Source organism: Mustela putorius, unplaced genomic scaffold, assembly GCF_011764305.1.
Source record: "Mustela putorius furo isolate JIRA1106 unplaced genomic scaffold, ASM1176430v1.1 tig00003859_pilon_pilon_pilon, whole genome shotgun sequence".
NCBI lineage: Eukaryota > Metazoa > Chordata > Mammalia > Carnivora > Mustelidae > Mustela > Mustela putorius.
This window is the reverse complement of record NW_025422011.1, coordinates 9,736,403-9,750,260: the sequence shown is the minus strand read 5'-3', so window position 1 is coordinate 9,750,260 and position 13,858 is coordinate 9,736,403. Positions and strand designations below refer to the sequence as shown.

At 48.2% G+C, this 13,858-nt stretch overlaps 1 protein-coding gene across 1 annotated transcript in view; it reads left to right on the top strand.

Annotated features, from left to right (window-relative positions):
• LDLRAD3 (low density lipoprotein receptor class A domain containing 3) overlaps positions 1-13,858 on the top strand; it is a 220,409-nt gene that overhangs the window by 92,458 nt on the left and 114,093 nt on the right. Inside the window, exon 3 of the mRNA XM_045066018.1 lies at positions 12,639-12,764. Coding sequence (XP_044921953.1) covers positions 12,639-12,764 — 126 coding nt within the window. The remainder of the gene's footprint in view (positions 1-12,638; positions 12,765-13,858) is intronic.

Below are 13,858 nucleotides of genomic sequence, written 5' to 3'. Positions count from 1 at the left end.
CAGATTTGTGGGGGTTTAAGCAGTATTTTCTGGAAGCAGTGACAGACAGGATGTCCCCCTGCTCAGCTTTTCAGAGCCGCCTCCCCTCTCTCGCCCTGTTGGCACTAGCCAACAAAGGATTGCGCCTCATGTCTCTGAAAGCACGCCCCATTGTTCTTTGGGTCTCCCAACAGTTTAATCCCTTATTGTAGGCCTTTCTCTGGCCCTCTTGCTGGCCTCACGGTAACTATTCAGGAGACAGGGTCTGAGCTCCAGGCTTCTTCTGTTGGAGAGGACATGTAGGAGGGGCAGGTGAGGGGGGCTGTCAGAGACACTTCCAGGAGGCCGATCAGAAGTGAACTTCTTTTCACAAGGCTGAAGGTAGAGAATGTGCACAGAAATGAAGGTGTTTTGGGAAGAAAAACTTGAGTGTTTGCCAAGGGCTCAGAGGATAGGAGTGGGTAGAGGCTCTGAAGGTAGAGGCACCTTCTTTGGGCAAAGGTGATGGCCCTCGTTGCCCAGCAAGATGGAAAGTGATGTAGAATGGGTTTTTTCCTTTATTCATTTTTATTCAGACCTGAGAGCTTTGATTCTCACGTCCTTCCCTTCCCTCCACTTTTTTTTTCTTTTTTATTTCCCCTCCCCCCTTTCACCATTTCTTAGGAGTTGTCTTTTGGATATCACCTTTTTTTTTTTTCTTGGATGATACCTTTATCAAAGTAGTCTTTTTCAGCTGGAGATAGTCTGTTCTAGCATGTCTGTTCCCACATCTGTTTTTCATCCCAGGGATTCTGATCCACTGTCAGGAAGTTTTTCCTCCAAGCAGTGAGAAGCCTCTGGAAGTTAAGTTATCTGATCCACACTTATTTATTATCTTTTTAGAGCTTTTTTTCTCAAGCTTTGTCTATAGAAGACTCAGTTGGGAATGTCTTGGTTTCCTGCTTACCGGTTCTCTGGAATTTTCCTTCCAATTTATGTAGACATACAAACATACCTTCATGCCCGTATGTATGTGCATCACAAATAGCTAAAATAAATAACCCGGGGGGGGGAACCCTTTAAGTTATAAGATAATATCCTAACCCCAAACTTTCGGGCTTTTTTCTTTCATTCTTAAAATTTTAAAGGGGCAGGACAGGCACTTTGAATCCCCTTATTGTTTATAGTGCCCTTTTTCCTGAACGCCCAAAGATAATAGACTTGGCTCTTCAGTTCCCTTGGGGCTTTTTGGGAGAGAGGAGGATATTTCCATGTTACAGAGCCTCATCGTATCCTCATGAGTCCATAAAAATTTTCTTCATAAAAAACAAATCTGACATGTCAGTTTCCTTTATAAAGATGTCCCCTGGCTGGCTCCTGAGTTAAGTGTGCAGACCCCTGCCTGCCTCTCCCACCCCTGTCTCCTGCCCCATCCGTGTTCGACATGCCCTAAACTTGCCATATCTCTATACAGACGGGCCCACCCTGTTGCAGCTTTGAGCTTTTATTCACATCATTTATTTTGCCTAGAGGGTCCTTCTCTCTCGCTCTTCACCAGCACACCTCTACCAATCTCCTGGCAGCAGACATTGTGCTCCTTTGTGCCGTGCATCCTGGGCCTGCCAGGCTGGAGCAGAAACTGTTTGGAAATAATAGTAATAAATCATTACAGTCATAATAATAGCTAATGCTGTGTAATAATACTTCCCAATATTATATAACTATAGCTGTATATAATCCTGTATTTTGTAGTGTCATGTTAAGTAATAATAGCTAATAGGTACTACCTGGAAGCGTAGCTAATACAGTATTAAGCATCATAGCTAATACTGTGGCCCACAGGAAGATTAAGCGATCATTGTATTGTCTCATTCAATCCCCACAACAACCCAGCGAGGTGTAGGTCCTGTTAATATCTCCATTCCCTGGTGAGGAAATGGAGGCACAGAGAGATGAAATCCGTTGCCGTAAACCATACGTCCGACAAGCCGTGGAGGCAGCATTTGAACCCTGACAGGCTGACCTCGCGCCCGACTGTAGTACAGTGTTGAAAAGCAAATGTTGGTACAGCTTACAAAGCACTTACCACATCTCATTGCAGTGATCTGCTTATTGCCCTTCGTTTTCTTCTTCTTTTTTTGGTTTTTGGTTTTTTTCTTTCTTCTTGGCCAGGTGCTCCTTAGCTGGGGGCAGCTTGCTTAGCAGAAGTTATGTTTGACCATTTGATTCTCTTTGCAACCCTACTTGCTCCGATGTGTGGCACGGAAAGCCCAGGAATTGACATGAATCCAATGGATAACTGAAAGAGGAAGGCCTTAGTCTAAACATTACTTTGGTTTCCACCTCGTTTTTCTCGGGGCCATCCATATATGGGAAGAAGAGTGGTTTGTAGACCCGTGGACCACGTTCAGGAGGGGAAGATGTGATCAGACCCCTTCTAGATATCAAGCCTTGCACTCTTCTCTCTACATGCAAAATCTCATATTATTTCCCAACAACTGATGAAGTCTGTGGTATCTTTATGCCCCTTTTGCAGACAGGGACACTGAGGTCAAGGGAAGTTCAGTGACTTGTCCAGGGTCTCAAGCTGTTCTGTGGCAGAATGTGGTTAGAAGCCAGATGCTTCTGAACCCTAAGCTCTTTTGATTTCTTAGTCCCAAGGCTGCACACCTCCTATTCTTACAGAAGAGGAGATGTTTAGAAAGAATTTTCTACCCCAGTCTTCTGTTGAAGCTGTCGCAGTTAGATGCCTTCTTTCTGTATTTATATTCCAACAAGCTTATGATCTTTTGCTCTTTCTGTATGTATCTCTGAAGCAGCCAGTATGTTGTTTGAGGGGAAAAGAGTACATCACGATATCTGATTGATAAAACTCAGAGTTCGCTCTGGTAGTCAAGCAGTCAGATTGCTGGAACAAGCCAAGGGCTGTTTTTGCTCAGGTAATAATGAATGTGCCAAGGCTCGAATTCTAGGTGTGGTTTTAGCTTTCTGGGGGTTTGTCCTCTGCATCAGGACCACAATGAACCACCTTTTTTCCTTTTCTAGACTTCTTAGAGAATCCAGGCATATGCTTTTTTAAAAAGTCTGTTCCTTTTTTATAAGGCTCTTTTTGTTTCCTTGCTTCTAACCATGAAGTCATGTTTGACTTTTTCAAGGGAACCACAGTTTGACATTTTACAAAATGAACTAAGGGACTGAATATATAGTAGCAATTTTAGATCCATTACTTTTTGTGAAGTTTTTAGCCAGTGATGCTACGTGTAGGCGTTCACTTTGGGGGAGGTGGGGAGAGCATTGTGCATGTTGATTCAAATTACATGAATTTTATCATCTGATTTTTTGTCTAATTTATACATTGGTGTAGATAATTTTCACATCTTCAGTGTGAGCTGCATTGCAATTAGCTCATGGCACATTTCTTGCGAGAAATCAGGTTTGGCACTTTTTAAAAATTATTTTTTAAAATTTTTTATTAATATATAATGTATTATTAGGTTTGACATTTTTTTAATGAAAGAAAACATGCCAGGTACTTTTACTGATCCAAGAAGCAAGTTCATACTGACCCCTTTTCAGTTCTCCCCATCCACATTGTTTTCTGCCTCTGGGCCTTTGCACATGCTGTTCCTCCTTCTTGGAACAGTCCCACCAGCACTAAACTTTTCTCTGTGGCAGAGCTGTCTCCAGTGTATCCTTATTCTTTGAAGGTATGACACAGAGTTTGTGAACTAATGTTAGTGGAATGAATAAATGAGCAAGGCTTCAGTGTCTAAACATAACATCAGTTTCCACCGTAGCTGTGTGTGAAGCGTCTTTGCTGACGTCTGCTTTCCTTTGAGCAGCCTTTTCTGACCTCACTTTTCTCTTCCTCACTTGGAGCTTGGGTGTCCTCTAGCTCCCCCATCAGAGCACTCACAGCACTGCATACAGATTCTCGTGGACTTGTCCTTTATCCACTCTCAGGGAGTGTTTTGTGAGTCACCACAGAACTGACTCCACCTGGAAGATACCGCGGATTCTCAGGACTATTTTGTTATTGGCCAGAAGGGGCAGTAAACATTTGTTGGGCAGTTCATCCCTATCTTGTATTTTGCACAGGTAAAGCGTAAATCCTTAAAATGCAGACAGAACTGGTTAAAGGGGTTTTGAAGTTCTAAAAGGGCCTTTTTGTTAGGACAGCAACCATTTGAATAGGAGCCCACGGCTTTTGTACGTCAAGCAGTGATTTTGTGTCTTGCACGTGAAAACGGGGGAAGAGAGAACCTGTGGAGACGGAGAAAGATCAGCAAAAGGCCCATGGTTTCTGTGATGCTATCTGGGATATGAGTGCTAGACTTGACTGGGGGTGGTGGCCAGAGGAGGCTCCACAGGAGCCCTGTAGCCTCAATTTCTGGAGTGGTTGCTGATCTGTGCCGTGGCAGCATCGGAAAGAAAGGACTGATGAGATCATTTGTTCTTGGAACTTAAGATATCGGTAGAACTGTCAGGTGGGGTGGTTGTATGGGAGTGTTCATTGGAATCCTCTGTGCTTAATAGGAATGTAGATTCCCCGAGGGGAGAGGCATCCCTGAAGATTCTTCTGCAGGAGGATCAGGGACACACTTCTTTGTGAAACGCTGCCTCACAGGACAGGACATTCTAAGGAAATATTGGCAAGCAGGGCCGTCCTTGGAGTAAGAACCTGCCCTTCGTCAGAACCTTAGAGGTGATAATGTAGCCTGAGAAAGTTCGCTCAAGGGGCAGTTCCTGGAAGGAGGGACACTTCGCATGAGCCTGTGATGAGCGTAACCCAGGGAAACCAATTTCAGCAAAGATTGATGCTCTGTACCCGGTGCAAATTTTAAAAGATTAAAAGAAGAGTCATGGTTTCCTTGACTGGAGAGGAATGTCCCCTACTTGGCAAAGTAATGAAATACACAGATGTTACAATGAAGAGAGACAGAGATAAATGGAGACCAATAGAGCACTGGGTGCAGGGAGGGGCCAGCCCAGCATAAACACAGAGGAGCTGTGGGGTGTTCTCAGACTATGGGCTTCTTGGAATATCTTCACCAGCAGGGCAAGATCCGCCTGTCTCCGATGGGTGATCCAGGGCCAGAGGCGGTTCTTGTGGCCAGCTGTGGCCAGAAGACAGTACCGGTTCCTCTGGGAGGAGGTGGTCGATGATCTAAAGGGTGCCAGAACGTGAAACATGCATATCCTGCGACCTAGCGGTTATACCTTCAAGAGCTACCGTACAAGTGGGGAGAATGACCTGTGCATCTGTGTGTGCATGTCCATCAGCCCTGGGACTTACGGGTACAGAGATGCAGTAAAACTCTCTGTAGCTGATAAAAGGGATAGTGTCAGCCTGTACTTACCCACATGAAAAGACATCCCACTATATTGGGAAGTGACCAAGGCCAGTTTTGAAGGGCATTGTGTTTCATGGGTGCATTAAAGTACACTCTATGTTCAGATTTCTGTGTATTGATTTAGTCAGTAATGACTGAGTAACGTGTGTACCAGGCTCTTGTCTGGACATTGAAGGTGGGACAGTTAACAAAGTCATGGTCCTTAGCTGTTTGGAAGGGAAGTGCTTGGCTCTGCGGCACTGACATGACCCGGGAGCCGGAGGACTACGCAATCCCAGGCCTCCTCCAGACCGATCGCATTCGCCGAGGTCCTGGGCCGAGCCATCTGCACACAGTAGTTCTTGGGACCCTGCTTTGTGAGCCCATTTACCAGAGTGGCCCCAGTGGCTCTGGTTGAGTGATAGCAGTTTGGGGTAATTTTTACATTGACCTTCGTGCGTTTTCTCTGTAGCTGGAATTCTTCACAGTGAGCGCTGCCATGAGTCTATAAAAGCCAGGATGGTCATTTCACAGAAGAGCTTGAGGCTCCTGCTTCTAGTTCTCCTGACTGTCACAGGCACACGCTGGCAGGATCCTGGAGCAGAACTGGAGGCGAGCAGGAGGGGGGGCGGAGACGGCAGCTGTTGCTCATTTGGCCCACTGCAGACAGCTGGAAGAGAGACCCCCATACCCGTGTTTATGGCTGGAGCATCTGCCAAAGCCGGAGAGATGCAGCCGCTCTGATGAGCGAGTTCCCAGCCCTCCTGGCTGAATAGAGCAGCGCTAGCACGGCCGTCCCTGTACCGACTCTGATGGGAGGACCGCGTGGGGAGGGCCTGCACGGTGGCCACAGACCCGTCACCCTGCATGCTCCAGGACCCACATGAAGCCCTTTCGGGGCAGACTGGGAGCCGTAGGCGTGACGCCGGGTCCAGAGCGTTTCTCCCCAGGGCTTGGAGAGTTTTGGCTTTCAGCCTTTGGGGCTGTCGCCCAAACCTGATCCCCAGGCTGGGGTTTGGCAGCACGTGACTTTCAAGCACATTGTAGTTGCCGGAGGCTAGACGCGGGTACTGAGGACTGGGTTTTACACTAGCCGGATCCTGAATACCTGTGTGCCTTCGGGCACAGCGCTGACTGCCTGCTGGGGCCTCCGTTCTCTCCTCTGTGGAAGATGAGGAGTTACTGGCGAGGCCGTGCCTGCGAGGATCGGGGGTCTGCTGTGCGTGCCTCACTGCGCGGTCACACCGGATGTCTCCTGGTTCCCCTCTAGTCCTCACACAATCCCCAGATCCTGGTCCAAGGACTCCTGTGTCGTTTGTCCTGCATTTTGGAGGCTAAAGTGACTTTCCATGGAGGATGGTAGTGAGTCGAGATGTTTGCAGATTTTTGCGTGTGTCCTCGCTGGCAAAACAAAAAGTCGGCCTCTGTTTTAGCCCTTTACACACCCCCATCTCGTTTTTGTTTTTGTTTTTAAGATTTTTTTTTTCTTTAATTTGACAGAGAGAGAGAGAGAGATCACAAGTAGAGAGAGAGGCAGCTAGAGGGGGAGGGGAAGCAGGCTCTCTACTGAGCAGAGAGCCTGATGGGGGGCTCAATCCCAGGACCCTGGGATCATGACCTGAGCTGAAGGCAGAGGCTTAACCAACCAGGCCCACCGCCCCCCCACCATGTCGTTTTTTTAAAAAAATTCTTTTTTATCTTACTCATCCGTGAAAATCAGAACTGTGACATTCAGGCTCTAAGGAGGGAAAGGACACGGATCAGGCATGAAACCCATCCCCAGGAGAGGGGGTGGTGGTTCTTGCCCTCCCGCTGGTGAAGGCTGCCTCCTTGGAAGGTCCAGGGAGCAAGTCCTCGAAAAGTAGTGAATTCAGGTCATCAGTGGCACGGAGTCACCCTGTCCAGCTTTGTTAGGGCGATTTTAGACATAGTCAGCCTTCCACCTTCTGGCAGTGGCTGCACAGTTTCATGTTGAAATCTCCCCTTCTGGGAAATGGGGCCAGGGGAAGACCATCCGGCCTTGGTCCAGCGCCACCCTGAGCCCACAGTGGGTGGTGCAGGCAAGGGGTGGCCGACGGCTGCCATTAGCGGCTGGCTTCTCTCCCAGCCTCAGACAGGTGCTTGGCTGGCTGCCTGTGATCCATCCCTCAGTTTGTCTGAGCAGGTGTCCGACGGGGCAGGTGTGAGTCATAACAGATCGGGCTCCCCCTGATCGAGACAACAACGGAGCATCGTTGACGAGGCAGCCGGTCTCATTAGTAATTCTTGAAAGGGTTCAGGGGCAGGACCAAAGAGCTGGCTAACTGAATGGTAGCTAATTCATTTATAATTATTCAGATTCTTTTTCTTTGTGTCCTGAAGTCTAATCCTTTGGAGCTGGATCAGAAATCTAAGCCGAATCTAAAGAGGCAGAACAGCTCTTGAGTCAAGAGCAACGTTTGAGCCTTGACTCTGTTTATTAGCGGTATCAAGGTCCCTCACTTCTGGGCCTCAGCTCTCCTATGTGTGAAATGGGTTTTCATGAGGAGTAAATGAGGTGCTTTTTGTAAAACCTAAAGCATAATGCTTAGCCCATAGTCAGCATTATGCTTTAGGTTTTACAAAAAGCACCTCATTTACTTAGTCCATAGTCAGCATTATGCTTTAGGTTTTACAAAAAGCACCTCATTTACTCCTCATGAAAACCCATTTCACACATAGGAGAGCTGAGGCCCAGAAGTGAGGGACCTTGACACCATGCTAACATGCAGTGAGCTAGCTCTTGTGACCCAGTCCTGCTCTCTCTTTTATAGACCCCCTTATGTATTCAGCAGGTGTCTGTTAGCCAGCATCGGCACTAGATAGCACAGCTCCTTCAAAAGTGGTGAATGAAAGTATTCAAACAAGAATATGGTCATCATTCAAACAGCACAACACAGAGCAGGCCACGTCCTTTCATAGGGAAAGAAGGAGAAGCAGAGGGAAGGCTAGAGAGGCAGGGGGTGGGAGTCCGAGTTTCTGGATCCACAGTCCAGGGAGTGTCTGAGTAAGTAGAAGCATGGGCCACGCGACCCTGGGAGAAAGGCAGTGCAGGCTGGGGGACCGGCAGGGTGCATGCAGGTCCTGAGGTGGGACTTTGTGCCACAGTTCTGGGAGGAGCAAGGAGGTCCATGTAGCCAGGCAGGGAGCATAGGTGGGCCTGCGCTGGAGAGGTGTCCAGAGCTGCCTGATGCTGGGAGGAGGGGCTTTAGGCTTTGTTAAGCTGCCGAGAAGGCAGTGACATTGTGAATGGAGGTTTATGAGGAAACAGCTTGCAGATGTCAAAGCCTGTAAGCAGCCTATCAGCGGCCCCAAAAGTGTGGCCAGAGCAAGGCCTGCCAGTCCTCTCACGTGAGCATCCATCCCTGGGTCTTGTCTCCAACAGTTGTTACCGTGGTGTTTGCTAAATGGTGACTTTCTGTTTCCTAGATTTCCTCTCTGTTTAATCATTGGAATTCTTCTAGAAGGAAAAACTTCCCTTCTTCCCCATTTACTTATTTTCCCAATGATTTATGATGCCAGTGTGGACTCACAGATATTTATTGAATTCTCTGGGTTATAGCCCAAAACTATCATTATTTTGTCGCTTAAAGTATCATAGCTTTGGCCATTGGGGAGTTCCTTTGGCTTGACTCCTGTGTCCTTCTGACATACCTCCAACATATTTTGAGGACTTCTTTACTCTCTGGCAACACAAGACACTCCAGGTTGATCTTGAATTTCCCCCTGGAATTAACCACTTCTCCAAGGAGCCTTCATTCCCTTTATTGGATAATGGTATTTAGAGACCAAGATCTGGGGCTGGGTGTGCTCATTTGCTCCTGGAGTTTATTGCTTCTCATCTTTCTTAGCGGATGGAACTAGGAAATGCATTATGCTGACCCATGCACACACCAGACCAATATTTCTCTCTCTTGGGGCACCTAGGTGCCCCATTCGGTTAAACATCTGCCAGCCGAGGTCATGATCCTGGGATCCTGGGACTAAGCCCCGCCTGAGTCAGGCTCCCCACTCAGCACAGAGTCTGCTTCTCCCTCTCCCCACTGCTTGTGCTCTCTTGTGCCCTGTTCTCTCCCTCTCTCTCAAATAAATAAATAAAATCTTTTTAAAAAAAATTCGATAAATATTTGTCTCTCTCTTATCTAGATGTATGTCTTTCTGCCTATCTGTCTGTCTGTCCGTCTTTACAAATCTTGGCTTCATACTGATGCCTTTACTTCTAGCGCAAAGCCTCAAGGATCAGTTAGCCTTTCCACCTTCCTTATTTCTAAGTTCTTCCTCGGGAGCGAAAGACCTCAGGGTTATTATTTGCAGTATATTTACTTATTTGCTCAGTCCTACTACACACAAAGGTAGTTCCAGAACTGCTAATCCATACCCCTGTGACAGGTAAAAGTAGAGTTCCCTGTTTGTGTACAATTCTCTTTTTCTTTAGCCTTATAGAATCCAAGCAAAATAATGGTTCCCTGAGTTACGTAGGCTGGTTCTGTTCTTCCCAACACCCTTCAGCGTGGTGGGCTTACGCATCTGTAATCCAGTCATGCTCACTTTTGCTGTTTCTGTCCTATTTTGAGTGTCCGCCCACATACATGCATGCGGATGATTTTAATGGTTCATTGTTGAGGTATGTGAAATATTGGGATTCTAAGAGAGCTGTAGAGACTCATCCCGGTGCCTCATTCTAGTCTCTTTCCCCGTTCTTTCCACCCCTGTCCCACCCGCCCCCTGCACATAACCAGGGTTTGTCCTTCCCGTGTTTCTTCTGCACAGATGAACCAATCCGTGTAGTTGTTCTTATATCCGTCTCTTCTGCCCATACAGCGGGTTAAAATACTATAAATACTCTTTTGCACTTTACTCCTCCCCCCCCCATAACAGTGTATCCTGGCGATCATTTCATATCACTTCATAAGATCTTCCATAATGAGCTTTTTTAACTTTGGCAATCGGGAAAAAGATGAGCAGCCCAAGAAGTAATTTTAAAATTCTATAATTAATGGTGATGACAGATGATAAATAGCATAAGCATTACCATTAATTGAGCACCTGCTGTATACCACGGTCTGTGCTAATATGCATTTTGGATGGATTATCTTATCACATCCTTCCCAGGGCCCCGGGAGGTAGCTGTTACCTCCAGTTTACTGATGAGGAAACAGACTCACTAATATTAAGAATCTTGCCCAAGTTCATAAAAAGTAGGGCCACAGTTTGAACCCAGCCGCTGTCTCCCAAGTTTGTGGTTTTGTTTTTGTTTTGAAGATTTTATTTATTTATTTGACAGAGAGAGGTCACAAGTAGGCAGAGAGGCAGGCAGAGAGAGAGAGAGGGGGAAGCAGGCTCCCCACTGAGCAGAGAGCCTGATGTGGGCTCAATCCCAGGACCCTAAGATCACGACCTGAGCCGAAGGCAGAGGCTTAACCTACTGAGCCACCCAGGCGCCCAAGTTTGTGCTTTTGAAGAGCCCATCAGCACCATTACAGAAGTCCCGGGTCAAAACAAAGTGATGGAAGTTTTTAAAACCTGGGCATGTCCCAGACCTTAAAACCTTGTTGATTGCGGATCGCGCTGCTAAAGTTGGCGTGTTCCGATGACAGGAACATGAAGATAATTTACTGCCTGTTTGTTCCCAAGAAACGGCCCTTCCTTCTTGAGGACCACGGGTCCTGCGTCTAAGGCAGGAGAGGAGAGGATGCTAGTTGGGACCCACTCCCTGGGATGCAGCCACAGGTCTCATCCTACACCTCGTAATCACAAGCCAGAGCAGCCAGCACCGTTCCCAGGAAAGTCCGTGACCCCACAGGGCTGTTTGGTTAGCAGAACACTCCAACAAGCCCGAGTTACAGCAGTTTCTGTTCACACTGTTTGTACAGCAGGAGCGGAAGAAGAATCTCTCTGAGCCGGAGTCTGGCTTCTGTTGTGAGAAGCCACAGACTGGCAGAGAGACAACACAGTTGAGCTGGTTGAGAGCGTGCCTTCTGGAATCTAATGCCGGGGCCTCACCCCTGTGTTGCATTTTCTAACTGTGTGGCTTTGGGAAAGTCCCTTTATGCCTCAAAGCACACCTCTGCCACAGGGATGAGAACCGTGGCCATCCTTGTCAGCGGTCCCCACGACTGTCCCCAGGCTCAGGGATTTGCTGGGAGGATTCCAGGAATGTGGTGTGTAGTCACATGAAGGATGCAAAGCAAAGTCAGCAAAGGGAAAAGGCAAAAGGAGGGAAGCCCTGAGGAAGTCAGGTTCAGATTTCAGGAGTCCTCTTCCAGAGAGGTGGTATGGGACACAGCTAATTCCCCAGCAACAAGTCATGACAGCGGAAGAGAAGTGCTTTCTCCTGGGGAAGCTCCTTGCAGTCTCCGTGCCCGGGGTTCTGACCAGTGGCTGGTTACGCAGGCTCGTTACACAGATGCTATGTGCCCAGCATCTACGCAATCCCAAGCTCCCAGGAGAAAATCAGATGTTCAGCATCAACTCCACCGTTCCCATAAAGAGCTGAGGCACGGGGAGCCATTCTTAGGAGAGACTGGTGCGAGCCCTCCCGAAGTCCAAGTGCCCAGAAATCAGCCATGCAGACCTGGCCCTGCAGGAAGGCAAGCCTCTCTGAGGGTAGCCGTCTCCGGGCTGTGGTGTTCATCCTTTCCTGCACACCATGCCACTGGGTGGGTGCTGACTGGAGTGAATGGGAGAATCCACAGAAAGCTCTGGCCATGCTGCCTAGAGTGGGATGCCTTTAATAAGCACAGAAATGGGGCCTGGGTGGCTCAGTGGGTTAAGCCTCTGCCTTCGACTCAGGTCATGATCTCAGGGTCCTGGGATCAAGCCCTGCATCGGGCTCTCTGCTCAGCAGGGAGCCTGCTGCCCCCCCCCCTCTCTGCCTGCCCCTCTGCCTACTTGTGATCGCTCTGTTAAATAAATAAATAAAAATCTTTAAAGATTTGTTTAAAAAAAAATAAGCGCAGACAAGGGCTTTGACCGTCGGGGAAGGAATTGTGAAGGGTTCCTCAGCACCATAAGCGTAGGTTGCGTCCATCCCCCATCTTCTCACCCATTCATTTGTTCGTGCCCCACATTGGGGTTGAGCCCCGCTTTGTGCAGGGGCCCTGGAAATACCGCAAGCACAGCCACCCCCTTCCTTGAGGGTGCTGCATGAGGGCTCTCAGTCTGGCTCGGCACTGACTGTGGGTCGGGGGTGGTAGGAGATCTTGGGGGACTTCTGTGGAAACGCAAAGAGACCCTTTTGCACGCTCGGAGCTGGCGGGATGGGTATGCCAGGGCTCAGAAAGTGTAACTTCCTCACGGCAGCTCTTTGTCTCATTTTGCCTCCTGCAGCCAAGGCTAAGTCCAAATGCGGCCCGACGTTCTTCCCTTGCGCCAGCGGCGTCCACTGCATCATCGGCCGCTTCCAGTGCAACGGGTTCGAGGACTGTCCCGACGGCAGCGACGAGGAGAACTGCAGTAAGTACCAGGAGCACCTGGCCCCTCCCTTGTTCCTCGTGATGGGGCCCGCTCCCCGCTCCTCCCTCTCGTGGGCTCGGGCATCTTCTCTCCTTACCTGGATCCCCCTCTTCCTCACTGCTTCTTGCGTAAACATGTAGATGCTCAGCTCCCATCTCGAGGGGACTCTGCGAAGCGCTTCGGGCCTGGGGCGTACTTTGTTTCCTGTTCCGACAGCAGCTCTGCAGGTGCAGGTGTGTGACCCTCATTAACAGATGAGGCATCTGAAGTGTTGGGACGTCAGGGAACTTAGCCAGTGGCACACAGGTCACGAGGGGCAGAGCCAATTCTCTGCTCCTCCATATTCTCTTCTGATGGACTGTCTCAGTCAACAACCTGTGTCGGTGTGCTTGCTGGCTTTTCTTCCCACTTTGAACAAATTTTACAAAGATGTTTATATATATCAGAAGAAAATATTTTTGAAAAACTCCCATGTAATATAGAAAGCTAAAGTTCTCCTTGTCTTGTGACCACCCCAGTTCCTTTTACTTGTTGTATAATATTCCAAGGCACAGCACAGACACATGCCCCCTGTTGTTCTCTCTCCGCGCCCCTCCCACCCCCCTCTCAGCAGTCTTGGTGTTGAGCTCCTACTCCCTTCCTGGACAGCATCTGTATGTCCAAATCCACTTCACACACAAACTGCCCAGAATGACACAATGTTCAGATGTGCCCGGCCTTTCTCTGTCTCTCTTCCTCCCTCCCGTTCTCTGTGTGTATGTATGTAGGTACATATATGTATATAGACACGTATGTTATTCATAAGGATTATTATCATAATTCATGTAATTGTTATTTATGTTACTAATTTTTTTTCAGAACATATTGTAATGACTTCAGTGATTGTTTTAAGGAACTGGCTTTTCCCTTACCCTGTTGGTTCTTGTGTAAGTCCCTGATGAGGAGGGGGTCATCTCCCGAGTTACTTATGCCTTTCCAGGGAACAATTGTTATTATGCCCTACCAGTGGGGCTATAACTCTCCCATGTGCCTTCTTCTGCCTTATTTCATCTTCTGGATCCCAAATGGCAGAAATATGACGTAGCAGCAAGACT